The 27,336-nt window shown below is 44.9% G+C and overlaps 1 protein-coding gene across 32 annotated transcripts in view; it reads left to right on the plus strand.

Moving 5' to 3' along the window:
- HLCS (holocarboxylase synthetase) overlaps positions 1 to 27,336 on the plus strand; it is a 247,497-nt gene that overhangs the window by 39,584 nt on the left and 180,577 nt on the right. For 27 of the 32 annotated variants that reach the window (XR_012432008.1, XR_012432005.1, XR_012432007.1 and 24 more), the window contains 3 exons: positions 11,564 to 11,726; positions 13,158 to 14,101; positions 20,060 to 20,242. Coding sequence is in view for 23 of the 32 variants with exons in the window: in XM_065541382.1 (XP_065397454.1) it covers positions 11,564 to 11,726; positions 13,158 to 14,101; positions 20,060 to 20,242 (1,290 nt within the window). In the remaining 9 variants the exon portion in view is untranslated. The remainder of the gene's footprint in view (positions 1 to 11,563; positions 11,727 to 13,157; positions 14,102 to 20,059; positions 20,243 to 27,336) is intronic. The other 5 variants (XR_012432011.1, XM_074034035.1, XM_074034037.1 and 2 more) reach the window with 1 other exon arrangement.

Consider the following 27,336-nt stretch of genomic DNA (forward strand, 5'->3'; position numbering starts at 1 on the left):
TGTGGTTGGGTGGTGGGTCACTTGTGGAGATGGGGAATGTAGCAGGAAGGACTTAGAGGGCTGTTGTCAGGAATACAGTTTCACACATTGCATTAATCAGATTGCTTGAGTAACAGATAAGCTTAGAATCCCAGCGGCTTCTAACCCCGAATCCTAGTTTCTTGGGTATGTTACTCGTATGCTCAGCAGGTTCGCTGTTGCTGTTTCCAACTGTGACTCTGTTTTGAGCTCTCTGCTCTCTACATCTCTCTTGTGCAGAGTCTTGGGCCAAAGGAGCATGCCCATTTAGGGACATGTCATTCTCATGCAGAAGGGGAAGACTAATTGCTGGCAGAAACTTGTTGCAGTACATTGAAGATAGCTGCAAATTCTTTCCTCCTATTGAGAGGTGGAGTCACTTCCCCCTCCCTTGAATCTGAACTGACCTTAGTTATTTGTGTGTCCATTGGCATATGATGGAAGTGACATTCTGAGAATTCTCAGGCTAGATCATAAGAAACCTTGGAGCCTCCATCTGGGCTCTTGGAACATGCCATCTGGGAGTCCAGCTCCCATACTGTGAGGAAGCTCAAGCTGCCGTGTGGCGAGATCCACATGAAGGAGAAGGATATGTGGCTCTTTATGGACAGCCCTGGTGGAGCTTCCAGCTGACAGGCAGCTCCAGCTCAGAGACAGAGGCATCTTGAAAGTAGGTCATCCAGCCCTGGTTGAGTCACTCTACCTGATGCCACATGGAGCAGAGTTAAGCTGTTCCTGCCCAGTCCTGTCCAAATTGAGATTCGTGAGCAAAATAAATGATTAGTTTTAAGCCACTGAATTTTGCGGTAGTTTGTTACACATCAGTGGATAACTAAACCACTTGGGATACCTCTTAAAACTCCTCTTCTTCCTCAGCTTACATCAGTGGAATGGAGGGATGAGGTGGGAGGTAACTGTGGATGTAAATGCAGCACACCTTAGCGGGCCTCGGCAGCGTATCGGACATCTACAGAACACAATAATAACACTCTTCTGTGTGGCAGCAAGGGTATTTATTCTCATAATATTTGTATTATTTTCTCTCTTATTCAGAATATTTAAACAGTGACACCCGCCTTTTCCCTGAGCATCTGGTCAGTCATGGTTTCGCAATTCCTCTTTTCAGCTCCACCTGGGTCAGTTGACCATTTCAGCTCCTGCTTGCTGTGACTTTGTGATAACTCTTACACTGTTACTTGATTTTCCATTACCCTTCTCTTAAAAGTGCCATAGGGTGTATTGTCTTTTTAAATTTTGAGACAGGGTCTTATTCTGTCATCCGGGCTGGAGTGCAGTGGCATGATCAAGGCTCACTGCAGCCTTTACTTCCTGGGCTCAATCCATCCTCCCACCTAAGCCTCCCAAGTAGCTGGGAATACAGGTGCGTGCCACCACACCCAGCTAGTCTTTTGTTTTTAGTAGAGATGGGGTTTTGCCTTGTTGCCCAGGCTGGTCTTGAACTCCTGAGCTTAAGTGATCCTTCCTGCCGTGGCCTCCCAAAGTGCTGGGATTACAGGCATTAGCCACCGCACCTGGCCTGTCTTTTTGCATAATATCAAGTGAAAGTCAATTTTGTAGCTCTCCTTTATCCTCTCTGTTTCCAAACACAAAAGACAGCAAGGATAGCCAGAAGTTAAAAATAACCTCTTCCCTTTAGTCTTGTATTTTCATTTTTCATTTTTCTTTTTTTTTTTGAGACGGAGTCTCGCTCTGTCACCCAGGCTGGAGTGCAGTGGTGCGGGGTCTTGGCTCACCACAACCTCCGCCTCCGGGATTCAAGTGATTCTCCTGCCTCAGCCTCCCGAGTAGCTGGGACTACAGACGTGCGCCACCATGCCCGGCTAATTTTTGTATTTTTAGTAGAGACAGGGTTTCACCATGCCAGCCAGGCTGGTTTCAGACTCCTGACCTTGTGATCCACCCATCTCGGCCTCCCAAAGTGCTGGGATTATGGGTGTGAGCCACTGTGCCCAGCCCTGTATTTTCAAATTCTCTTCCTCTGCATGTCCAGCCCTCCTCCATCCAATTTGTTACTAGAACTTTTTAACAATTTCACATTGAATTAAGATGATTTGGAAGAGGAGAAACAAGAGTCAGAAAAATTAGCAGCATCCGTGATCTGACTCTGCGTACCAGTGGGTTGTTGAGATTTCTGTTCCCCACTGGCTGCAGAGCCACTGCCTGCCAATGCCCCCTGTTGGGCAGGGCCACCTGTGCTAGTTTAACCTGGGGTCTGTCACTCCCAGGCTGCTTCTTGGATGTGAGTTTTTTTTTGTTTTTTTTTGAGATGGAGTCTCGCTCTATTGCCCACTCCAGAGTGCTGGAGTGCCGTGGCGCAATCTCGGTTTTGCAAGCTCCACCTCCCGGGTTCACGCCGTTCTCCAGCCTCAGCCTCCCGAGTAGCGCGCCTAGCTAATTTTTTGTGTTTTTTAGTAGAGACGGGGTTTCACTGTGTTAGCCAGGATGGTCTCGATCACCTGACCTTGTGATCCACCTGCCTAGGCCTCCCAGAGTGCTGGGATTACAGGCGTGAGCCACCGCGCCCATCCTGGATGTGAGTTTTAAATTGAGCAGAGAAGATATGCCTTGCGTGCTGCCATACATGGTAACATCAAGTCAAGAGCTTTAGTTACTTAACAGATTTCTGCTGGCTGCTATTATAAGAGGAAACTCCTTTGTTTATGGACAGCCAGGGCTTCCTTAGCTTTGATCTTTGGGAGTAAGCCTTTTGCTTGACTTCCCTTTTCTTTTCCATGCCTTTGTTTCCATCTCAAAGTGCAAATTTGAAGTGTCCTGTTTGCCTTTATTCACTGAAAGGCAAACACCCTGGGCGACGTATCAGTGACAGTGCGGCTCTGCTTTGATCGGAGCACCCAGCGCTGCTTGAAGGCATTTGCATGGTCCGTGGCTCATGGACCCCGCTCCTAGAAAAAGGAAATGCACTTAGTTGAGGAAACAGTTGGCAGAGTGGAGAAACTTGATCCAGGATGTGTGGATGTATTGTTCTTTGGCCTCTTCCGGTCCTTCCTCTTCTTTTGTTTATCTCCTGCCTCGTTCCTCCTTAGAGGCGTGTGGGAATTTCATTATTGGCTCCTTTTACATTGCCAGTGCCTGCTGCCGCAGGGGACTAAATCAATGTTTTTAGAGCTAAATTCCGGGTTGAGTCTCCATTGGCTGAGCGGTTCTCCTCCTCTTCTGATTGCTGTGAGGACAATGATGCCTTTAGTTTCCTGTGGGAGGTTGCCCTGTTCTTTTCCATGTTTCCCGTGCACCCTCATCCCAAAAGTCCGCCCTGCCGCGGTGTTAGTTTATCTTCTCATCTTCCTGAACTGACATCCTTTCCCCCATTCCCAAAGATGAAATCAACGGACTCTCTGTCCTGAATCAAAGATGACATTTCTGAAATGTAGAATTCTGCTGAAATGCTGGGTGGGCCTGACCCGCCAGGTGAATTCTGTTTCCCTTGGCTGTGTATCGGGGAGGAGGAGGTGGGAGAAGTAGGTAGTAAAGTGGAGGGAAAGCTACAAGTAGAGCTAAATGAAAATTCTGGAGTTTCTCTTTGCCCAAATATTCTACACGGGTTAGTGAGTTGGCCATAAACGCCTGCATTTATTATTTTTCCCTCCAAGGCCATGTTTCTCAAGTTGGTTTTTTTTTCATGATTGTTTTTCCAAGGAGAATAATTAGATTCAAGTTCACTGTAAGAAGAGAAATGAGCTACTAAGGAATAAGATTTTGTTGTGGGGGGCCGGACACAGTGGCTCACACCTATAATCCCAGCACTTTGGGAGGTTGAGGCAGGAGGATCGCTTGAGCTCAGGAGTTCGAGACCAGCCTGGGCAACGTAGCGAGATCCCGTCTCTACAAAAATTACAAAAATTAGCTGGTCATAGTGGTGCATGCCTCTCGTCCCAGCTACTCCGTGGGCTAAGGTGGGAGGATTGCTGGAGCCCAGGAAGTCGAGGCTGCAATGAGTCATGATTGCACCACTCCAGCCTGGGTGATAAAGTGAGACCCTGTCTCAAAAAAAAAAAAAAAAAAAAAAAAAAAAGGTTGTGGTGTAGGGTTGAGCCTTGGAGGGCCACAAATTGTTGTAGTGTCTTAAGATTTTTTCCACCTCCCCACTCCCTGCCAAGATTGATTTTTGCCCACTAGGGATGATGTGGTTTCTCATGAGGTTACTTGCTCTAAAGGACTCTATATTTTGGAACCATAAGAGCGCCCCTTGTGGCCCAGGCACTTAGTGCTCCCAGTAACCTTCCAAGGTAGGTGCTCTTATCTCTACCTTACAGACAGGACATTGAAGCATGGGGAATTTGAGTAGCTTGCTCAGGTCACACGCCCTTAACCGGAGGAGCCGGGATTGAAGTTTGGGAAGTTGGACTCTAGAGTCCATTTATTGACTAGGCTGTGCTGGAAGAGTGTAGAGACAGACAAACTGCCTGGACGCTTTTCTTTTTGTTTTAAAAAAATTGAGATGTAATTCACATATCATGAAATTCACCCTTGAAAAACAATTCAGTAGTTTTTAGTATGTTTACAAAGTTGTGCAATCATCAGCATTATCTAATTCCAGAACATTTTCAGCACGCCAGAAAGAAACCACACACCTGTCAGCATTCACTGTCTGCTCCCCAACACCTCAGCTCCTGGCAACCGTGAATCTACTTTCTGACTCTAGATTTGCCTATTTTAGATACTTCATGTAAATAGCCTCATAGAATATGTGACCTTTCGTTGTTGGCTTCTTTCACTTAATGTATTCAAGATTCATCCATGTTGTGACATGTATCAGTAGTTCATTCCTTTTTTATGGTTGAATAATAGTCTGTTGTATGGATATACACATTTTATATATCCATTCATCTATTGATGGACATTTGGGTTGTTTCTACCTTTTGGCTATTGTGAATAATGCTGCTGTGAACATTTACATACAAGCTTTTTGTGTGGGCATATTTTTTTTCCTGAATGATGAAAAATGGCCATGAAAGTATTTTTTAGTTGTATATATTTATGGGGTACAACATATGATGTGGTTTTTTCTTTGAGACAAAAAAAACCTCACAAAACCTGTAGTCACCATGACGTACAGTAGATCTTCAAAACTTATTCATTGAAGGATTTTAAGCAGAGGACTAGTGCAACATTTTTTTTTTGAGATGGAGTCTAGCTCTGTCGCCCAGGCTGGAGTACAGTGGTGTGATCTCGGTTTACTGCAAGCTCCACCTCCCGGGTTCATGCCATTCTCCTGCCTCAGCCTTCTGAGTAGTTGGGATTACAGGCGCCTGTCACCACACCTGGCTAATTTTTTGTATTTTTAGTAGAGATGTGGTTTCACCGTTAACCAGGATGGTCTCGATCTCCTGACCTTGTGATCCATCCACCTCGGCCTCCCAAAGTGCTGGGATTACAGGCGAGAGCCACCGTGCCAGGCCAAGGAATAGTGCAACATTTTTAAAGGAATAATGACATTACCCTGGTGACTATGTGAAGAACGCCTTGGGGAGAGCCAAAATGAATGAAGGGACCTTGACGAGGTCATTAAAGTATGATGATGGAGGGAGGTGACCAAAAAACAGGATGTGAAAACATAAGCCAACTCTCCACTTCTTGATGCTGACTAAATCTTATTAGCTGAACAGATGGAACAACAACAACGATTAAAAAACCAAAAACCAAAATCAAAACAAAGAAGCAGGAAAAAAAAGAAAGAAACTGTCCTTACTAGTTTTGTTGTATATTAATTTTTAGTTGAGGTATAATTTATATAAAATAAAATGCACAGATTTTAGATGCACAGTTGTATGTGTTTTGATGAATTTATACATCTAGGTAACTGCCTGGGTAATTAACACATGAAACATTACCATCACCCCAATACATTTATCTTGCACCTCTTTCTATTCAATTCTTTCTACTTGGGCCACTCATCTTTTTGACATGGTAAATTAGTTTCTCCTGTTCTAGGAATTCATAGAAATGGAATTATACAGCATGTATCCTTTGGCGTCTTTTTCTTCCACTCAACATAATGTTTTTGAAATATATCCGTGTTGTGTATATCTCACATTTGTTTCTTACTGCTGAAAAGTATTCTCTTGTATGAGAATCATCATAAATCATTACAATATGTGACCTTTTGTGTCTGATGTCTCTCTCTGTTTTGTAGAGATGAGGAACCAAAAGAATTAAAATGGAAGCTTGGAGAAGGAACTTGGGATTCGGAAGTGTCTAGAAGCAATATATGTTCAGATCTTGGCAGCAGCCAAAACGAACTATTTTGGGGCCACTGGAGTGGTCTGTAGGGTCCCTACCCCTGAGGCCTAAGTGGAGTTGGAATGAGGGTGCCTGATGATCTGTGTAAACTCTAGGATGGGCCTCATTTAGGGATGTGGGTAGTGTGTCCGTATTTCCCTGAGAAGGATTTGTCTTGACTCTACCCTCAGTTTTTTGTTTTTTGTTTTTTTTAATTTTTTTTTTTTAAGACAGGGCCTCACTGTGTTGCCCAGGCTGGAGTGCAGTGGCATGATCACAGCTCACTGCAGCCTCAACTTCCCAGGCTCAAGTGATCCTCCCATCTAAGCCTCCCGAGTAGCGGGGACTACAGGTGCCTATCACCACACCTGGCTATTTTTTGTAGTTTTTCGTAGAGACAGGGTTTTGCCGTGTTGCCCACGTTGGTCCTGAATTCCTGATCCTTCTGCCTCAGCCGCACGAAGTGCTGGGATTACAGGAGCAAGCCACCGCACCCAGCCTCATTCTCAGATATTTGCTGTTGTTGAGCTTCTTGTTTTTGCCAGATATGCTTGCATTTGGCTTTCTTGAGTTTTGCTCCAAGGTTTTTGAGCCAAACCTGCAGTACGTCTGGATGTATTTCCATTTTGGAGACCATATCTTTCTGAAGGCTGGGGTTTGGGTATGCGTTCTTATTGAACAAGTTCAGATCTTCCATTTGTTTCTCAGTGAACATAGTTGGTTTCTTTTGTGAAGGCCTCTGGGGCTTGCCTTTGGGAAGATCCTCTGAGCCTAATCTAGATGTGTTCTTATGTTCAGGTCCAGTTGTCTCAGGTATATACTGGGGAGTAGAATTACTAGATCATATGGTAACTCTATGTTTAACTATTTGAGGAACTCCCAAACTCTTCCAAAGCGGCTGCAGCACTTTCATTTCTATGAGCAACGTATTAGAGTTCCAGTTTTCCTTGTCCTCGTCGGTATCTTTTTTGATTCTAGCCATCCTAGTGGGTATTTTGTTGTATCTCACTCTGGTTTCTATATGCATTTCCTTAATGACTGATGATGTTGAGCAGCGTTTTGTGTGCTTATTGGGCATTGGTATATTTTCTTTTCTTTTCTTTTTTGAGATGAAGTCTCGGTCTGTCGCCCAGGCTGGAGTGCAGTGGCATGATCTTGGCTCACTGCAAGCTCCGCCTCTGGGGTCCACGCCATTATCCTGCCTCAGCCTCCCTAGTAGCTGGGACTACAGGTGCCCACCACCACGCCTGGCTAATCTTTTTTTTTTTTTTTTTTTTTTTGTATTTTTAGTAGAGATGGGGTTTCTCTGTGTTAGCCAGGATGGTCTTGATCTCCTGACCTGGTGATCCGCCCACCTCGGCCTCCCAAAGTGCTTGGGATTATAGACGTGAGCCACTGCGTCTGGCTGGGTGTTTGTATATTTTCTTTGGAGAAATAACTGTTTACATCCTTTGCCCATTTTTAAATTGGATTGTCTTTTTATTGTTGAGTTGTAGGAGTTCTTATATGATTTGCCAGTACTTTCTCCTATTTTTTTTGTGTTGTCTTTGCATTTTCTTGATATCTTTTGAAGCACAAAAATGTTTGATGAAGTCCAATTTATCTATTTCTTCTTTTGTTGCTTGTACTTTTGATATCTTATCTCAGAAGCCATTGGTTGATCAAAAGTCATGACAATTTATGCCTGTGTTTTCTTCTCTGAATTTTGTAGTTTTAGCTCTTACATTGAGGTCTTTGATCCAGCTTGACTTCATTTTTGTACATGGTCTGCATGGTGTGAGGAAGAGGTTTATCTTCATTCTTTTTTTTTTTTTTGAGACGGAGTCTTGCTCTGTCGCCCAGGCTGGAGTACAATGGCACAATCTCAGCTCACCGCAACCTCTTCCTCTCGGGCAGGATTGCAGGCGTGAGCCACCCAGCCTGGCCCATTTCTCCTTTTTCTAAAAGAGGTCTTTCACACTTCCCTATCTGTGGTTTTTTTTTCTTTTTCTGTATCAATTTAATGCAAATTTGAGTCTTTTAAAGTTTAATAGGTTTTTTTTGAGACGAGTCTCGCTCTGTCGCCAGGCTGGAGTGCCCAGGCTGGAGTGCCCAAGCTGGAGTGCCAGGCTGGAGTGTTGGCTCACCGCGACCTCTGCATCCCAGGTTCAAGCAATTCTCCTAGCCTCAGCCTCCCAAGAAGCTGGGATTACAGGTGCCTGCTACCACGCCCAGCTAAATTTTTTTTTTTTGAGACAGGGTTTCACTCTTATTGCCCAGGCTGGAGTGCAGTAGTGTGATCGCGGCTCACTGCAACCTCTGCCTCCCGGGTTCAAGCGGTTCTCCTGCCTTAGCCTCCCGAGTCGCTGGGATTACAGGTGCCTGCCACCATGCCCAGCTAATTTTTTGTATTTTTTAGTAGAGACAGGGTTTCACTATGTTGGCCAGGCTGGTCTCGAGCTCCTGATCTCAGGCAATCCACCTGCCTTGGCCTCCCAAAGTGCTGGGATTACAGGCGTGAGACACCACACCTGGCCAATTTTTGTATTTTTAGTAGAGATGGGGTTTCACCCTGTTGGTCATGCTGGTCTCAAACTCCTGACCTCAGATGATCCACCTGCCTCGGCCTCCCAAAATGTTGGGATTACAGGCATGAGCCACCGCGCCCAGCCTATCTTCATTCTTTTACACGTCAGTATCTGGTTGTAATAATAATGGTTCAAATATTGGTTGAAAAGACTATTATTTCCTTATTGAATTGTCTTGGCATCTTTGTCCAAATTCAGTTGTCATTAATGTGTGTTTATTTCTGTACTGTCAGCTCTGTTCTGTTGGTCTATATGTGTTAGTCTATTTTCACACTGCTAGAAAGAACTGCCCAAGACTGAGTAATTTATAAAGGAAAGAGGTTTAATTGACTCACAGTTCTTCATGGCTGGAGAAGCCTCAGGAAATTTGCCATCATGGCGGAAGGCAAAGGGGGAAGCAAGGTATGTCTTACATGGTGGCAGGCGAGAGACAGAGACAGAGAGGAAACTACCAAACACTTTATTGATTGACTGATTGATTGAGACAGTGTCTTGCTCTGTCACCCAGGCTGGAGTGCAATGGCATGATCTCGGCTCCTGCAACCTCCAGCTCCTGGGTTTAAGTGATTCTCCTGCCTCAGCCTCCGAATAGCTGGGATTATAGGCACCCACCACCATGCCCGGCTAATTTTTTTATTTTTGGTAGAGACGGGGGGTTTATTTTTGGTAGAGACGGGGTTTTACCATGTTGCCCAGGCTGGTCATGAACTCCTGAGCTCAGGTGATTCACCCACCTCAGCCTCCCAAACTGCTGGGATTACAGGCGTAAACCACCGCGCCTGGTCCAAACACTTCAAAAGTATCAGATCTCGTGAGAACTCACTATCACGAGAACAGCATGGGGGAAACTGCCCCCAGGATCCTGTCACCACCAGGTCCCTCCGTTGACACATGGGGATTACAGTAGGAGATGAGATTTGGGTGGGGACCCAGCCAAACCATATCACTATATGTCTACGCTTATGCCAGTTGGACGTTGACTTTTGAAACCCAAGTTGCTTGGATGAGCAAGGACCGTGGGGGCAGAAGTGGTGTGTCTTGCGGGAATCCCCCTTTCCTCTGTAGGTTCAGGATTTATCCCAACACTTGACCTGGAAGTTCATTATTATCTAGTCAGTTCTTCCAGACTTTTAAGGTAATGCTTTATTCATTTATTTTATCCAGCATTTAAAAAATAGTTTTTAGGAGGAGTTAGTTCTAAAATCCTATCCCACCAGTATATAAAATAGAATTCAAGCCAAGTGTGGTGGCCCGAGCCTGTTGTCCCAGCTACTCGGGAGTCTGAGGCGAGAGAATTACTCAAGGCCAGGAGTTCAAAACCAGCCTGGGTGATACAGCGAGTACTCATCTAAAAAAATAAATAAATACAAAGAAATAAACATGGAATAAAAAATTATTTATCTCTAATTATGAAATTCGGGGCAATGTGTCCCGGAGAAGGTATCTTTAGGAAGTAGAGGAATCATTCATGGCATCCTAGAAAAAGACTGTGCTGCTCACTGCTGCTTTTAAAGCCACATTTGTGACCGCTAATGAAAGCAGCTGTCGGTAATTGAGTACTTTATTCCGGTCGATCTAAGCTTTCTACTGGGGGCATTATGTATACTCTTTGATCTCATGAACACTACCAGCCTTTAAATTATATTTATTTATTTATTTATTTAGTTTTTGAGACGGAGTCTCTCTGTCACCCATGCTGGAGTGCAGTGGCGCGATCTCGGCTCACTGCAACCTCTGCCTCCTGGGTTCAAGCGATTCTCCTACCTCAGCCCCCCGAGTAGCTGGGACTACAGGCATGCGACACCACGGCTGACTGATTTTTGTATTTTTAGTAGGGTATTCTTGTTTTACAAATTAGGACGCTACGAGGGTCAGAAGCTTGCCCGAGGACAGACAGCGATGATGAGTTGTCTTTGACTCGGCCTCAGACCCCTGACTGCAGCGCCGGGCTCTTCACCTCATAGGCTCTCTTCTCCGTGGGAACCCTCAGCGAGAGTACGGGTGTTCGAGGCCCCAGTATCACAGGCTTCTGTAGTAAGAACTGGAAGCCTAAGCCGGGTGTTTTGCCTGCTCTCTTTCTCCCTGTCCCCCTTGTGGTGGGAACCGGAACCTCCTTACAGGGAGGAACCGTCTGGAGAGTCTTTTCGGATTGTTCTCCCAGTTCGAGTGCAGGAACCACAGGGGAAGCACGTTTTAACATTCTGATATCTGGAGTTCACCTCCAGTAAGTCCAGTGCACCAGACAGGGAGGCAGTTGTGCTTGGGACTCTGAAGGTCTGATGTGCTCCCTGGGAGGTCGGTTGCACTTGGTCTCGGACCACACTTTGAGAAAAGCGGGTCCACAGGTTACATTGAAAGTAATTGGGTATGGTGGACTTGTTCTGTCCTCTTCTCTGTTTTTAAAGGGCAGCATGATACTTTTCTGGTGTCTGGGGAATGTCCCTTTATCTTTTAGTTCCCTAAAAAGGTGGAAACTTCAGTTACTTTTAAATGAGAGAGTTATATTTAGTGTTTTATAAGCACTGTTGTCAGGTAGAGATGACAATGTTTGATTCAAAACAACTCTGATATTAATAAAATGTAGTATCCAGTATTTTGTTATTAATGACTGTAATTTAGTGGTAGGAGCCTCAACGGAAAAATAAAGTATCTGGTTATTTTAGAGAAGAAAAATCTCAACCTGTCTTTTCCCACCTCCTCCCTCTCCTGCTTTTTCTCAGATTGTCAAGTGGTCAGACTGTTGTTTGCCGTTAGCTTGCAGACCTGGGGATCCTTATCGGCTAATTGCTGAAGCAAGTGTGGACAACTTCAGCAAGCTGGGGGTGGCGTTCATGGAGGATAGACTCCACATGGATAATGGACTGGTACCCCAAAAGATTATGTGTAAGTAACTTTAGAAAATGTTTTTATTGGCCAGGCATAGTGCCTCATGCCTGTAATCCCAGCACTTTGGAAGGCCGAGGCAGGAGGATCGCTTGGAGCCCAGGAGCTCGAGACCAGCCTGGGCAACATAGACACCCATCTCCAACAAAACAAAAAAAATTAGCTGGGTGTGGTGGTGCATGCCTGTGGTCCCAGGTTCTTGGGAGGCTGAGATGGGAGGATCACTTGAGCTGGGAGGTTGAGGCTACAGTGAGCCATGATCATGCCCCTGCATTCCCATGTGGGTGACAAAGTGAGGCCCTGCTTTTATCATAGTGGGACACTATAGGTTATTACCTTAAGGACTGTTGAGCACTCTTACTGGTATGACGTAAGGGCTATGCTTAGTTTCAGTTTAATTCAGTCAACAGGTTTGATTTTACTATAATAATATACAATTCATACACGCGTCAAGATTTTTTTGGGGGGCTGCAGGGTACATTTTCAGTGCTTATTAAATTTCTTAAACAAGAATGTTTCATGACTGCGTTGCTCATGAGGTGGCATTCAAATTCAGAACCCATATAACATTTATTCCACATAGTTTAATACAGTATAACTAGTGTCTAGACTATAGTTCTGATTGAGTGGGAAGCATAGCTAGTGTTACTATGAAGTTCTAAATCAAACAGCTTTTTACTTAAAATATATGTATCACAATTTTTTGGGACAAATCGTTTTTCAGGAAACACACAAACTGTTCTTCCTTAATTAGACTTAAAAGCAGGCTTTTTATGTCTATGAATGTCTTCTTTCATCTCATGGGCAAATAAATGTCCCTTATCAGGTCTGGAAGTTCATGTAAATCCCTTAATATCCAGAATCACCTTGTACATGTCTCCAATACCATGTCTGACACGTAGCAAGTGCTTGATAAATGTTTTTGAATTAGTGATTGTCAACTTATGTTCTAGTCCTGAGACAAGATCCTGGGAAGAATCTTCTCCTGTTGATCCTATGGCATGTCCTGAGAGTGACATTTCACTGGGGCGTGCTGGGGTAGACTCTAGATATGTGTCCTTTTTTATTGCTCAGTTTCGTTATTGTAAAGGAGAATAACACCCAAGAAATAGAATCTGTAAGTAAGGAGGCAAAAGCACCTCTCTGAATCTCACTTTCCTCACCATTTCGTAAGAGGGTCTTAGGTTCTCCGATAGGTGTAAAAGATGTTGGGCAAACTGCTGATTTCACTTGGGGTCTTTAGGTAGGAACAGTTAGTGTTTCCAAAGGATGCCCCTGGGTTGAGGGGGGATGCAGGTGGGAGCCGTGCCAGTGACTGTCCTGGAATGTAAGTCCCAGAATGTAGAGAGGGTGATGAGATTCTTGAGATGAGCTACGTGTCATACAAGAAGTGTTGATTAATTCTCTCCCTCTCTCCTGTTCATGCCTTAGCGGTGCGCTTGCAGGACTCCACTCTGAAGGAAGTTAAGGATCAAGCCTCAAACAAGCAAGCCCAGATCCTAGAGCCGAGGCCTGAACCTTCTCTTGAGATTAAGCCTGAGCAGGACGGTATGGAGCACGTTGGCAGAGATGACCCAAAGGCTCTTGGTGAAGAACCCAAACAAAGGAGAGGCAGTGCCTCTGGGAGTGAGCCTGCTGGGGACAGTGACAGGGGAGGGGGCCCCATTGAGCATTATCACCTCCATCTGTCTAGTTGCCACGAGTGTCTGGAACTTGAGAACAGCACCATTGAGTCAGTCAAGTTTGCATCTGCCGAGAACATTCCAGACCTTCCCTACGATTATAGCAGCAGTTTGGAGAGTGTTGCTGATGAGACCTCCCCTGAAAGAGAAGGGAGAAGAGTCAACCTCACAGGAAAGGCGCCTAACATCCTCCTCTATGTGGGCTCCGACTCCCAGGAAGCCCTCGGCCGGTTCCACGAGGTCCGGTCCGTGCTGGCTGACTGTGTGGACATTGACAGTTACGTTCTCTACCACTTGCTGGAGGACAGTGCTCTCAGAGACCCGTGGACGGACAACTGTCTGCTGTTGGTCATTGCTACCAGGGAGTCCATTCCCGAAGACCTGTACCAGAAGTTCATGGCCTATCTTTCTCAGGGAGGGAAGGTGTTGGGCCTGTCTTCGTCCTTCACCTTTGGTGGCTTTCAGGTGACAAGCAAGGGTGCACTGCGGAAGACAGTCCAGAACCTGGTTTTCTCCAAGGCTGACCAGAGCGAGGTGAAGCTCAGCGTCTTGAGCAGTGGCTGCAGGTACCAGGAAGGCCCCGTCCGGCTCAGCCCTGGTGGGCTCCAGGGCCACCTGGAGAATGATGACAAGGACAGGATGATTGTGCATGTGCCTTTTGGAACTCACGGGGGAGAAGCTGTTCTTTGCCAGGTACTCAGGGCAGCATGGATTTGGCGATCTTTGGGTATCTGTGGGTATCTTTGAGAGGGAATATGTCTTTTAAAGCTACACACTTAAAAGTTTCAGGAGCTCGTGTGCTGTGCGCTGTTTTTGACTGTTGGCTGGGAGCTTTTGCTGATAGTAAGCAGAAAGTTTAGTTTAGTTTAGGGCTTTCTTGAATACCCTGATTAACCAAAAGACTTGTTAAATGAGCTTGCTGGTTAACTGAGGCTTAGTCAGAAAATTCTTGTTTTGTTCTTTACTAGTAATGATCTTTCTCAACTACATCGGTCTGCTTTCTTGCCCTAGAGCACTCCTTGGTTAATATAATTGATCCTTTATTTAATGTAGGAAGTTGGAACCATCAGGGTAGTGATTCTAGACGTCAGTGACCACTGCAATGAAATACTGTAGTTGATTGCCAAGGTAGTTTGTGTTAAAAACATCTTCAGATTCCCAATTCCTTTCTTATGTTTTGTCACTCTTCCAAGTGCTGAAGAAAAACTTGAAATAAGAGAATATTGAAGCTACTTAGATTTGTGGCATACTAATACATAGGTAGGGGAAAAATGGAAAGAGGATGAAAGGAAAATGCTAATTTCTTTTTCTTGCTTAGGAGATCCTTTGGCTCTTTTTTTTTTTCCTCTTATTCCATCTTCTTTTTCCTTTTAGCTTTTCGTTTGTTTAAGCAAACGGTGGCGGATGGACTATTTCAGAATTCCTTATCATTGACTCCACATCTTTTAATCCGTAGGGGAAAAGGTTTTCATTAGAGTTAGACGAACGTTCACTTGTCCTTAAGGATTTAATGCTCTGAGGAGAAATTAAGCAGATGTAGATATTTTGTTCAGGAGAGTTCCCAAGATAAGTGTCATCGATTTTGTTTTATTGTAGGGATCTTTTTACTGAGTTGGAGAATTGTTTCTTTTTTGTTTTGTTTTCATTTTGTAATGCCCTGTCTTTTTCCAGTTCTCCTGGAAGCTAAGTCTCTTGAATTTTCTGGCCAAACATTTTTTCCAGGGAGTATATATTTGTTTCTTTACTACACCTACATTTTAAGCAGAGATGCTTAAAATTAAGGAATTCGGACATTAGGACAGATGAACGCATACAACCCAAGCAGGTTTCCTGCAGTGCTGCAGACCACATGAATTAGCATTTGGAGGCGTAATAAATGTTCCTCTTATCTTTTTCTCTGCAAATATGGTAACTATAGTAACTGCATATTCTCAGAAAATCCACTTAAAAACCCAACTTCCTAGAGCCATATTTCAGTTTTGAAGAGTGAATTTTACCACCCCTGAGCACAGACTTGTACTAGAAAATTGATTTGGCACTGTTGTGATTCATTTCTCTGAGTTACATAGCAAATCTGCTTGCTGCACCATTTAAATTGACCCCATTACTATCATAAAATTTGATACTGCAGTGTATTGCCCTAGGAAAAAAAGGCAATATGATGCAGCTTCACAAATCAGATTCAGAGGATTAGAATGTCATTTTTGATTTTAAATGACTTCCAGTCTTCTGTGTGACAGGGTCACAGTTTTCTCCACAGGCCTGTGTCTCTGTGATACCTTACTGAGATCAAAAAATAAATATTATCACAGGCTGGTTAGTTTCCTCTTTCCCTGTTCAATTTCATAGTCTTCACCTTTGTAATAAATCTAGTAATGATGTAACCCAATAAGAGGAGGTAAAGTATTTCAAGGGCAGAACACAGCTGCACCCTAGGCACTGGTGTCCCAGCCAAGGAAGCTGCAGATTTGATGCCTTTGCCATTCATAATAATAAAGAAAGAGAGGAAATGTTTGTATTTTCGCTGTACTGATCAAGTTTGCAGGGAAAACTTGAGGCTGTGGATTAATGCTGACATTTGGCTGTCAAATAGACCAGGAGTTTGCCATAAAGTTGTCCACAGAAAATCTCTAAAATGGATTTTAAAAGATTTTGTTTTCTTGTTTAGCTTAGCACATGGCAGCAGTGGGTGGCCTTTGATGGCAGAGTTTCTCAACCATGGCACTATTGACATTTTGGGTCAGAGAATTCTTCATGGTGAGAAACAGTCCTGTGCATTTTCGGCTGCGGAGAAGCATCCCTGGTCTTTCCCCACTAGATGCCAGTATCACCCTCTCCCCGCATTTGTGGCTGGAGACATTTTTTAAGTTCTGGTTTTCGTTCCAACTACAAAGTCTTATTTTTACAGGAAGGCCAAGTTACAGAAATAGACCTGTCATTATGGTAACAGGATTACACCCAGAGGATGAGACTCTAGTCCAGTACCTCTGTGGACGAGGAGTACAAATCTGCCACCCACACACTCTGGCGTGCCATTTCTCCCTGCTCATTGGGAGCGTAGAACCAGAGGTGGCCTCTTTTCTGGTTTCCATTGTAGAAGCACCTACATCTTGAAACCATAAGACAGTGAAACCAAGCAGTTCTCGGGGTTTCAGCAGCCGTCTTTCTCCTTGTCTCTGGGAACTCCGCCCGCTTGTAGCGCCATCCTGTTTTCCGTCCTGGCATTGTTCTCATGTGAAAATGAGTTAATATAATTCACTGCGTGTGCGTCTTGGCTACTCTGTGTATTTGCCCTGACCAGCGAGTCCACATGCATTCAGTAGAGCACCTCTCTTCCCTTCGGCTCTGGTGGGAACAGAACTTGACTTACTTCATTTCTGCCACCTGTAAGGGTTAATCTCCGGAATAGCCGTGTGCTCAAGTGAATTAAACAGGTCCTGCCACTGTGCTGTTTGTCTACATTGGCATAGCTTTGTCCACCAGAGGGGAGAGGTGCACATTTAAGGTAGAAGCGCACTGAGTAGGATACGGATTTTTTATTTTTATTTTTTTTGAGACGGAGTTTCATTCTTATTGCCCAGGCTGGAGTGCAGTGGCACATCTCGGCTCACTGCAACCTCTGCCTCCCGGGTTCAAGTGATTCTCCTGCCTCAGCCTCCCAAGTAGCTGGGATTACAAGCATGCGCCACCAGGCCTGTCTAATTTTTTTTTTGTATTTTTAGTAGAGACGGTTTCACCATGTTGGTCAGGCTGGTTTCAAAATCCTGACCTCAGGTGAGGATACGGATTCTTTAAAGGGTTTTGCTTTTCTGCCTCTTCCCCTCTCCCGGGCTATCTAGAAACAGGCCCACCTGACCTGTTGCCCCCGATCGGCGTCCTCGGTCTTAGAGGAAGCAGCCAGCCTGCAGCCAAACAGCTGTGGTTTGGGGACCATGTTGGACGGTGTCCTGCAGACCTTTTCTGATTGGCCTCAACCTTTATTTTTTTAGCCAGAGGCTTACTCTGTCACCCAGGCTGGAGTACACTGGCACGATCTCAGCTCACTGTAACCTCCACCTCCCAGGTTCAAGTGATTCTTGTGCCTCAGCCTCTCAAGTAACTGGGATTACAGGCATGCGACACCACGCCTAGCTGATTTTTGTCTTTTTAGTGGCAATGGGGTTTCGCCATGTTGGCTGGCTGGTCTCAAACTCCTGGCCTCAAGTGATCCTCCTGCCTCGGCCTGCCAAACTGCTGGGATTATAGGGGTGAGCCACCACACTCAGTCAGGCCTCAACTTTTAACATTTGGTTAGTGTATTTGGCTTGGTTAAGGTGTGGGTGGGAACTGAGAGATTTTAAGTCGCCTAAAAGCTGGCACTATGCTTTTTATTTTCATAATACTTCTATAGTATCAGGCTAGAAGCTTTGCATACAGTAGGCAAAGCTGAAACAAAATAAGGCAGACGAGCTCAGTTTGCTTTTCCGGGTACTCAGTGTTCTGGCAACCTCCAGGCTCCAATGCTCATTTAAAATCTGATCTCAGGGGAGCTAGAGGTTCCAGGAAGTTCCTTCATCCCAAGACAGAGGCTGTTGATAGGTGGAGATATTTTAATTTTTAACTAGACAACAAAGCCTGAAGTAACTAGGTGAAGTTCCAAATCTTAAAATTCAATCAGGGGAAGGAGGGTGGGAGGAAAGGCCTTTCTGGTGTCCAAGAAATCCTACTCCTCCCTCAGTAAGTCCTCACTTAACGCTGTTGATAGGTTCTTGGAAACTGCACACTTAAGTGAAATGACATACAATGAAACCAATGTTACCAGAGGCTAATTGATAGAAACAAGAAGTCAGTTCCCATGGCGTATTTCTGGTCACAAAGACATCACCAGGCTTCTAAATAAAGGACAAAACACTGAAACACTGAAATAAATATGAGTTATATGTACATTTAAGAAAGATTAATAAAAGCATAAGATAATTATTTACCTAATTATTTCAGTTCAGCATGGTGGGTGGCCACGTGGCTGGAGCTCAGCCTGGAAGCTCAGGGCACTGGTTGGGGAGCCAGCCCTGGCTGGGATGCCCACCCATCGCAGGCCACACTCACACCTGCACTCACACTTGCTCAGACCAGACCATGTAGACGCATCAGTTCACCTAATGTGCACAGCTTGGGGATGTGGGGGAAAATTGAGAATCTGGAGAAAACCCGGGCAGACATGGGGAGAGTTTGCAGACCCACAGAGAGTGGCCCCGGCTGGGAAGTGATTTCTTTTTCCCCTCATCAACATCATAACAAAATGACTTTGAGTGAAACAACATTATTCAAGGACCTGATGTTTTGAACTGCTGCAAACTCTCTCTCTTTTTTTTTTAAATGGTCGCACTCTGTTGCCCAGGTTGGAGTGCAGTGGCACAATCATGGCTCACTGCAGCCTCAACCTCCTGAGTTCAAGGGATCCTCCCAGCTCAGCCTCCCAAGTAGTTGGGACTACAGGTGCACCACCCACACCTGGCTAATTTTTGTATTTTTTGTAGAGACAGGGTCTCACTGTGTTGCCCAGGCTGGTCTGAAACTCCTAGGCTCAAGCAATCCTACCATCTCGGCCTCCCAAAGTGTTGGGATTACAGGTGTGAGCCACTATGCCCAGCCTTCTGCAAACTCTCTTAAAATGATGAATAAGGCTGCTCTCTTCCCAGGTATTATTTTCCATTTATGGCTAGTAGGCCAAATGGAAGTTTCCAGCATGAGCCATTTGCCTCCCTGAGCTCACTAGCAATTAGGTTTTCAGCACAGCTGTCTTTCTAGGTTTTTTTTTTTTTTTTTTTTTTTTTTTTTGAAATGGAGTTTTTGCTCTTGTTCCCCAGTTTGGAGTGCAATGGCACGATCTCAGCTCACTGCAACTTCCGCCTCCCGGGTTCAAGCGGTTCTTCTGCCTCAGCCTCCCGAGTAGCTGGGATTACAGGCATATGCAACTACGCCTGGCTACTTTTGTATTTTTAGTAGAGACAGAGTTTCTCCATGTTGGTCAGGCTGGTCTTGAACTCCCGACCTCAGGTGATCCGCCTGCCTTGGCCTCCCAAAGTGCTGGGATTACAGGCATGAGCCACTGTGCCCGGCCCTAACTATTTTGTTCCTATAACCGAGTTAAGTAACTTGCAGAAGGTCATATGACTGATGAGTGTGGAACACGGAGAGAGATGATGACTGTCCAGGGTCATTTCCACCATGGCCTCTCGGCCTGACAACCAGGATTTGAACAGGCTCTTTGGAATCATTTTCTTGTTGGCCATGACTTTCCTGATATTCAGCTTCAGAGTTTATATGCTATTGATAATTAGAAAAATTCGGGTTCAAGTTTTCTCTATTGGGTTATACTGTGTCCCTTAATTTTCAGAGGAGAGCAAAGCTATGAGCTATCTGGGTATGATGTGCTCACTTGGAGAAGAAAACTGGTAAAGACATTTTTTGGCCGGGTGCAGTGGCTTATACCTGTAATCCCAGCACTTTGGGAGGCTGAGGCGGGAGGATCGCTTGAGCCCAGGAGTTCAAGACCAGCCTGGGCAACACAGTGAGATCCTGTCTCTAATTAAAAAAAAAGGAAAGAAAAAGAAAGAAGAAACTGTTTTTCTTATTGCCCCCAGTTTATATAGTGCTATGTTTTCCCTTCAGGTGCACTTGGAACTACCTCCGAGCTCCGACATAGTGCAAACTCCAGAAGATTTTAACTTGCTTAAGTCAAGCAATTTTAGAAGATACGAAGTCCTTAGAGAGATTCTGACAACCCTTGGCCTCAGCTGTGACATGAAACAAGTTCCTGCCTTAACTCCTCTTTACTTGCTCTCGGCTGCAGAGGTGAGTTGTGGGCTCAGCCGGGCAGAGCGCGCCACGACGTGGCCCTCTTCACAGTGGCGACCCGTTGCCTTAATTGTTTTATTTTGGTTGGTTTTGATTTTTCATTTCTGTTTTGACTTCGGGTTTGGAAATCATCTTCAAGACGTGCAAATATTCATTATGTATAAGGGAGGGGTGACTGGTAGAGTTTAGAAAGGTGTTAAGTCTGTAGGTGTGGCCCTATCCGCGTTGAGGGGAAGAGGGTCCCTGTGTCAAGAGTATATTCAGAAACTGTAACTTTATTCATTTGGGATTGAAAGCATTTGTTTTGATTTGGGCTGCTTTCAGCAAATCTTTGGAACAATCACATTTGTGCTAATGTCTGCCATCTTGTGGCAACAGCGCTCTGGGTTTCACGTCTGTGAGTCGTGTCTAACAGGAAAATGCCCATGGAACTGGGAATGTGTTCGGCAATTCTCAGCCGGGCAGAGCGCGCCACGACGTGGCCCTCTTCACAGTGGCGACCCGTTGCCTTAATTGTTTTATTTTGGTTGGTTTTGATTTTTCATTTCTGTTTTGACTTCGGGTTTGGAAATCATCTTCAAGACGTGCAAATATTCATTATGTATAAGGGAGGGGTGACTGGTAGAGTTTAGAAAGGTGTTAAGTCTGTAGGTGTGGCCCTATCCGCGTTGAGGGGAAGAGGGTCCCTGTGTCAAGAGTATATTCAGAAACTGTAACTTTATTCATTTGGGATTGAAAGCATTTGTTTTGATTTGGGCTGCTTTCAGCAAATCTTTGGAACAATCACATTTGTGCTAATGTCTGCCATCTTGTGGCAACAGCGCTCTGGGTTTCACGTCTGTGAGTCGTGTCTAACAGGAAAATGCCCATGGAACTGGGAATGTGTTCGGCAATTCTCGTGGCCAGTGCCTGCACTTGCTGCCTGTGATTGATACCTGGTTTTGGGCCGGTTGCCAGATTCTCCAGGTGTGTGTTCTTACTAATCCCCCTGCTCAGCCATGCTGTCAGTTTCATAGTCATTGTGACAAATCATTTTGTCTATTTCTGTTGTCTTCTCTGAACAGACAAATTTGTGAGTTTAGTGACATAACCATGTAGTTTCTGCAAACATCCAATAGTCTAGGTGACTTTAAACACTAAACTTACCTACTTTCTCTTGAAACAAACAAATTATACCTCTCATCCCAACATTTTTTAAAAGGGAGACACTTTCTTTTGTGTTACACTGTGTCCCTTAGAGCAGAGCTGTGAGCTATCTGGGTGTGATGGGCTCACTTGGAGAAGACAGAAAATCTGACAGCACTGCCACTCCCCTAGACCTTCGCTGTCAGTCTTTTCCTGGGAATGGAGGGCTGGGGCTGGCTACCTTAGCGAGTGCCTGCTCTGAGGCTCCCAGCTGGGGAAGTCAGGGAGTGAGGTGGCTTGGCCTTGCCCTTGGCACAGCTCCCTGCCCTTTCTCAGAGTTCAGATCATGCTGGTCTTCGAACTTGACCGCCGGACTTTCGGACAGAGCAGTGGATAGGAAGAGCGGCCCGCCCCTGGTTATTCTCCTATGAGTGGAAGTTTGGAACTCTTGGCATTTCTGGTGTATTTAGGATGAGTATAACCTGAAATACCCAAGTCGGGGCTTTGTATCATGTGTCTGCTTATATTCAAGCACACAACAGATGCTTCACGCTTTTGTCCTTCCAGTTTTTTAAACAGCCTGGGGCAGTGGGAGGTGATACATTTTCACCTGTTCATTGATCAATTAAGGGAGTATTCATTTCCCGCTTCACAAACTTTGGGAATGAAATGCTTGAACGTGATTAAAGCAAATATTTGCTCTGTATACACATATACATGGACACTCCCTACTAAGCCCCTTATTACATAATAACTTTGGAAAATAATTATTTTCAGAAATGTTCACTTCCTATTGTGGGCCCTCCACTTGGCCTTGTTGATTTTCTTGAATATCTGTACTGTGGACTACTTTCCTCTCAGCTACTTATTTCTGACTGAATTCTGCTTTACTTTGGCAGCCCAAGGAATGGAATGAGTATGTGTATGTTGTACATATCCTCATTTCTTAATGTTTATTTTTAGTTTTTGAGGCAGGGTCTTGCTTCGTTGCCCAGGCTGGAGTGTAGTGGTGCAGTCACGGCTCATTGCAGCCTCAACCTCCCAAGCTCAAGCGATCCTCCTACCTCAGCCCCCCGAGTAGCTGGGACTACAGGTGTGCATCACCATGCCTGGCTAATTTTTAATATTTTTTGTGGAGACAGGGTTTTGCCATGTTGGCCAGGCTGGTCTTGAACTCCTGAGTTCAAGCAATCTGCCTGCCTTGGCTTTCCAAAGTGTTGGGATTACAGTCGTGGCATGCCCGGCCTCTAAATGTTTATTAACTCTGCTTAGGTGTCCTTGAATCTGCTGGAGAAGGAAATGGCAGAATTCAAAGTTTTATATGATGTCTTCTTGGAATATAAGTTCTCTAAAGGATGATGGTGCAAATGAATTTGAAGGTGGATATGCCCTGCCTGAGATGGTCTTTCAGGAGGCAACTGAATTCCTCCTGTACCTAGTCACTGTGCTATGGGTCAGTATTTATAGATCTGGACCACAGAGACTGGGAATGGAATTAGGTTTGTACTTTATATTTGGTTTTCTTTCCAGCATCCCTACTTAACAGATCTCAGTCATCCCCATGGAATTAAGTTCCATGGAGAGGATCTTGGCACCCAGTCATCTGCTAAATCCTGCCTGTCCATTCGGCTCATCGCCTGCCTTAGGGATTGGATGCTTGGGCCGGCTTTCTGCTTCCTGTGCCCTGCAAGATATTCTGTTGCCAGGAATCAAAGATCTCTTACCACAGGGTGTCGCTGCTGAGCTAGGCTGCCTGGCATACAGGCCCCTAGAACTATAAAGTTGTTCTTCAGAGATTTAATTTTTTTCTCTCTATATCAGTTTCACATAGTATAATTTTATAGCTTTCCATTATATTGGTGGCACTTTCTTTTGGGTCTGCAGAAATCGTTTCAATGTCCCAGTTAATAATATTCATCTTTCATTCAACATTTACTGTGTCCTAGGTACTATTATAGTATGGGATATGAAAGAGCAAAATAAATACGCTAGTTATCTAAATAGTTTTACTGCGTAGCAGCTGTGTTTACACAGTTCTGTGCCTTGACACTTGCTCTTTATGACGAATAGCACAGAAGATTTATGTGCTTCTCTGTTACTGTGATATAACTGGAAAGAATAGCACCAAGACCCAAGGAGAAAAAACACTCGCCTCAACGACAGTCAGCCCTTGGCATTCGTGAAGGATGTGCTCTGAGGCCTTCATCGATACCCAAACACCGTGGTAGCGTGTGATTCCCACTATAAAACCCAGTCATGTGTGACTTCATCAGCGTCACTGTGCACGACACCAAGAGGAAGCAGGGCTTGGCTGATGCGCAGACTCTGGGCGGCTGAGCTGGGCTTCCTCCGACCAAGGCTTTCACGTTTAATTGAACCTCCCAGGAGCGGGATTGAAATTTGGGTCTCAGCAAAATGACAAAAAGTTAAACCATAAAACAAACACACCAACACATGTTTACCACACACCTATCTCCGTGGAAAGAAGACTGGGCCAGGTGCAGTGGCTCACGCCTATAATCTCAATGCTTTGGGAGGCGGAGGCAGGTGGATTGCTCGAGCCCAGGAGTTCGAGACCAGCCTGGGCAACCTGGCAGACTTTTGTATTCTTTACAAAAGATACAAAAATTAGCCAGGCATGGTGGCGCATACCTGTAGTCCCAGCTACTCAGGAGGCTGAGGCAGGAGGATTGCCTGAGCCAGGGAAGTTGAGGCTGTAGTGAGCTGTGATTGCGCCACTGCACTCCAGCCTGGGCAACAGAGAGTGAGACCTTGTTGCAAAAAGGAAAAAAAAAAAAAAAAAAAAAAGGAAACAAGACTGGAAGGAAGGAAATCTGGTATATATAGGATGTATTTCTGATGGAGTGCTTAAGGGTGATTTTAATAATCTTTTAAAACTTTCTCTGTATTTTCCAAATTTTCTATAATGATTGTGTATATAATAAGCCAAATTAGTTATTTGTTATTAATTACTTTATAATGAGCCAGATTAGTTATTAAAAACTGAAAACAAGTGACTGCATGTCACTGGACTTTGAAGGCATCTCACACATGGTCACACGTGAACATTAAGAGGCAGGGAATCTCATGTAAGTGTCGATACTTTGGTTAATATTAATATTTGACATACTATTTAGAAAGGGTTTGCTTTGATAGTAAAACACGTGACTCTCGTTCATGGCCTGTGACAGCTGTGACTCCCAGGGTTAACTGTGAGCTCTGAGTTGGTGTGTGGGGGCCTCCGAGCTGAAGCGCTCCCTTTGCTTCTGTGGGTGGTACAGGTACCCCTGAGTGCCCTACCACTGCGTGGATGGTCCAGTTTCTTGGCAGAGCCCTTTGAACTGTTTCTCCAAAACCATACATATGGGGACCTCTCCATGGCTTCCTCTCTGCAGATGTTGGTGGGTGAGAGACTGATACACCACATGGCTCACTGTGGGGTGTCCTGGGTGAGATCACCTGGTGGCCACCACATCTTCCACCACCAGTGGGTGACAGGCAGTTAGCAGCAATACATCTTTACTCTGCTGGGACATGAGTGTTTTCGAAAGACACTGATTTTATAGAAGAAACATAATTCTTTCCCTTACAGAATACCAGAAAAAACATAATTCTTTTATATTTTATAGAAACATTTTAACAGATTTTATTTTGTATCAAATCCAATGTTATAGAGAAAACATCATTCTTTCCCAGTTGAGAAGCTAGCTGCCTTGTTTCTGTTTCCCTGGGTTCCATTTTCCATTTTATCTCTGCCAGAGCAATGGCAGAAAGAAAGAGCACAGGCTGCCATGCTCTGCGGGGTCTCACGGGGAGCGGCAGCTGGTGGGTTGGGACTGGCTGGGGCCTGAACCTGTGTGTGTGACAGAGCCAGCCCCCACCCTCCACCCCTGCAGAGTTGCCTGCCAGTGGGTCCCTTTTTATCCCCCCACTGAGGCCAGAGGAAGCAGCATAGGGTGGGATGTGCCACCCCCAAGAAGGTCGGCACCTTTACCTTGGGGAACTGGATGTGCCACCCCCAGGAAGGTTGGCACCTTCCCCTTGGGGAACTAGAGAGCTTGTGCATTGCTCCCGTAGCCTGGGACATCCGCTTAGGATCTGGGGAGCACAAGATTTTTTCCAAAATGAAAAAGCTTGGGAACCTTGTGGGTGTTCATCGTGGCCAACAATGGCTAATGGTGTGTAGGTGACTTGAGAAATAGAAGCCGGCTGGACTCTTAGCAGGGGTCCTGCGTCCAGTTACCTTACCCTTGGGATCAAGATGTAGCTGTCGCAAGAAGCGACAACTGAGTTTGTTACTGAAATAATTGGGCACAATCACCATGGGGTGTGTGTGTGTGATTTTGGTAGTGGGGAGTTGTGGAATGGATAATATGTCCTTAAAAACAAAAACTAGTTATGACATTTCCTTTTGATTTAACCCCGAATTTTTACTGTGAAACTTCCCCCCCATAAAAAGCAGGTTTTGTTGGTAAGCTTAGTTTAGATACTTGTAAACATATCAAAAAATGGGTACAGACCCTTCTACTCCGGGAAGTCCTTTATGCTACATTTATTTTTTATTGTATGTGTTTAAGGTGTGCAGCATGATGATTTGATATACATGAACATGCTGAGATGGAGCTGCTTTTCAGACGTCGGTTGCTTTATGAAGAAACTGAGACTCAGTCATACATACCACACAGTTGTTCCTCCTACTCTAACTGGCCCCTTCTGTAGCAAACATCTGTGTGCCTGCTAAGGACAAGCCCTTGCTGCAGAAGTTTCCGGAAAACGAGGGATAATTCCTCATCTTGTGGCATGTGTTCTAGTTGACCAAACTTTTTTGCCTGTGTCGCCATCTCATGTGGGTCTCACAGTGACCCTGATAAGTAGGGCGGGGGCGGGGGAGAAGGAGTCCTTGCCCCTGGGAGAGGAAGCTGGCATACAGGACAGTGAAGAGGCTTATGTATTTTTCGTTTCTGTTTTTTTTTTTTTTTTTTTTTTTGAGACAGAGTCTTGCTCTTGTCGCCTAGGCTGGAGTGCAGTGGCGTGATCTCTGCTCACTGCAACCTCTGCCTCCTGGGTTCAAGCGATTCTCCTGCCTCAGCCTCCCAAGTAGCTGGGGTTACAGGTGCCCGTCACCATGCCTGGCGAATTTTTGTATTTTTAGTAGAGACAGGGTTTCACCATGTTAGCCAGGCTGGTCTCAAACTCCTGACCTCAGGTGATCCTCCCGCCTCAGCCTCCCAAAGTGCTGAGATTACAGGCGTGAACCACCGCATTGGCTTCATGTATTTTTCTAACGAGTTAATTAGAATTCTCCACTTAAAAAAAATCTTTGCCTGCCATTTTTTAGCATAGTATTTGATGTGGAATCCTCCCCTTCTCCTACTTTTAATCCTAGTTCTGAGTCTCGAATGTATAGATATGGAGAAGCTTCAGGCATAACTTTAAAATACAGTTTAAAAATAATTTTTAGGGATCCAAATTAGAGAGGAAGTCAGAATTCCAGGTGCACCTTGAATAGCTTTTGACATGTGGCTGCTGTGGTCTTGTGCGGCTGTTTTACAATACGGCACCGGCTAAAGGCAGCTGGCAGATTAAAGCAAACATTTAAAAGCTTTTATAGCTATGAATGTTTTTAAGGGTCTTTCATATACCTCTTTCTCTCCTTTCTTTCTTCCTTCGCCCTTCACCTACACTGGAAATTTTTTGTTCATTTTGACTGACTTCCTGTTATCAAACATAATACCCATAGCAAAAGGCAACATGACGGGTTTTGACGTTGAATTGCAAAAGAAATCATACTTGGGGGGTTTTCCTGTGCTCTCTTTAGAATGTTTTATTTTTGTGGGAAGAAGGCTTTTCAGCTACTGTGTGTCCTGTCTTTTTACTTGAATCTTGTTTCCACAAGTGTGCCTCAAAGCGGCGCCTGCAGAGTAAATACCCAGGGCAGAGATGTGTGCTTGTGGGAAATCTGCACA

This window comes from Macaca fascicularis, chromosome 3 (genome assembly GCF_037993035.2).
Source record: "Macaca fascicularis isolate 582-1 chromosome 3, T2T-MFA8v1.1".
In the NCBI taxonomy this organism is placed as follows: Eukaryota; Metazoa; Chordata; class Mammalia; order Primates; family Cercopithecidae; genus Macaca; species Macaca fascicularis.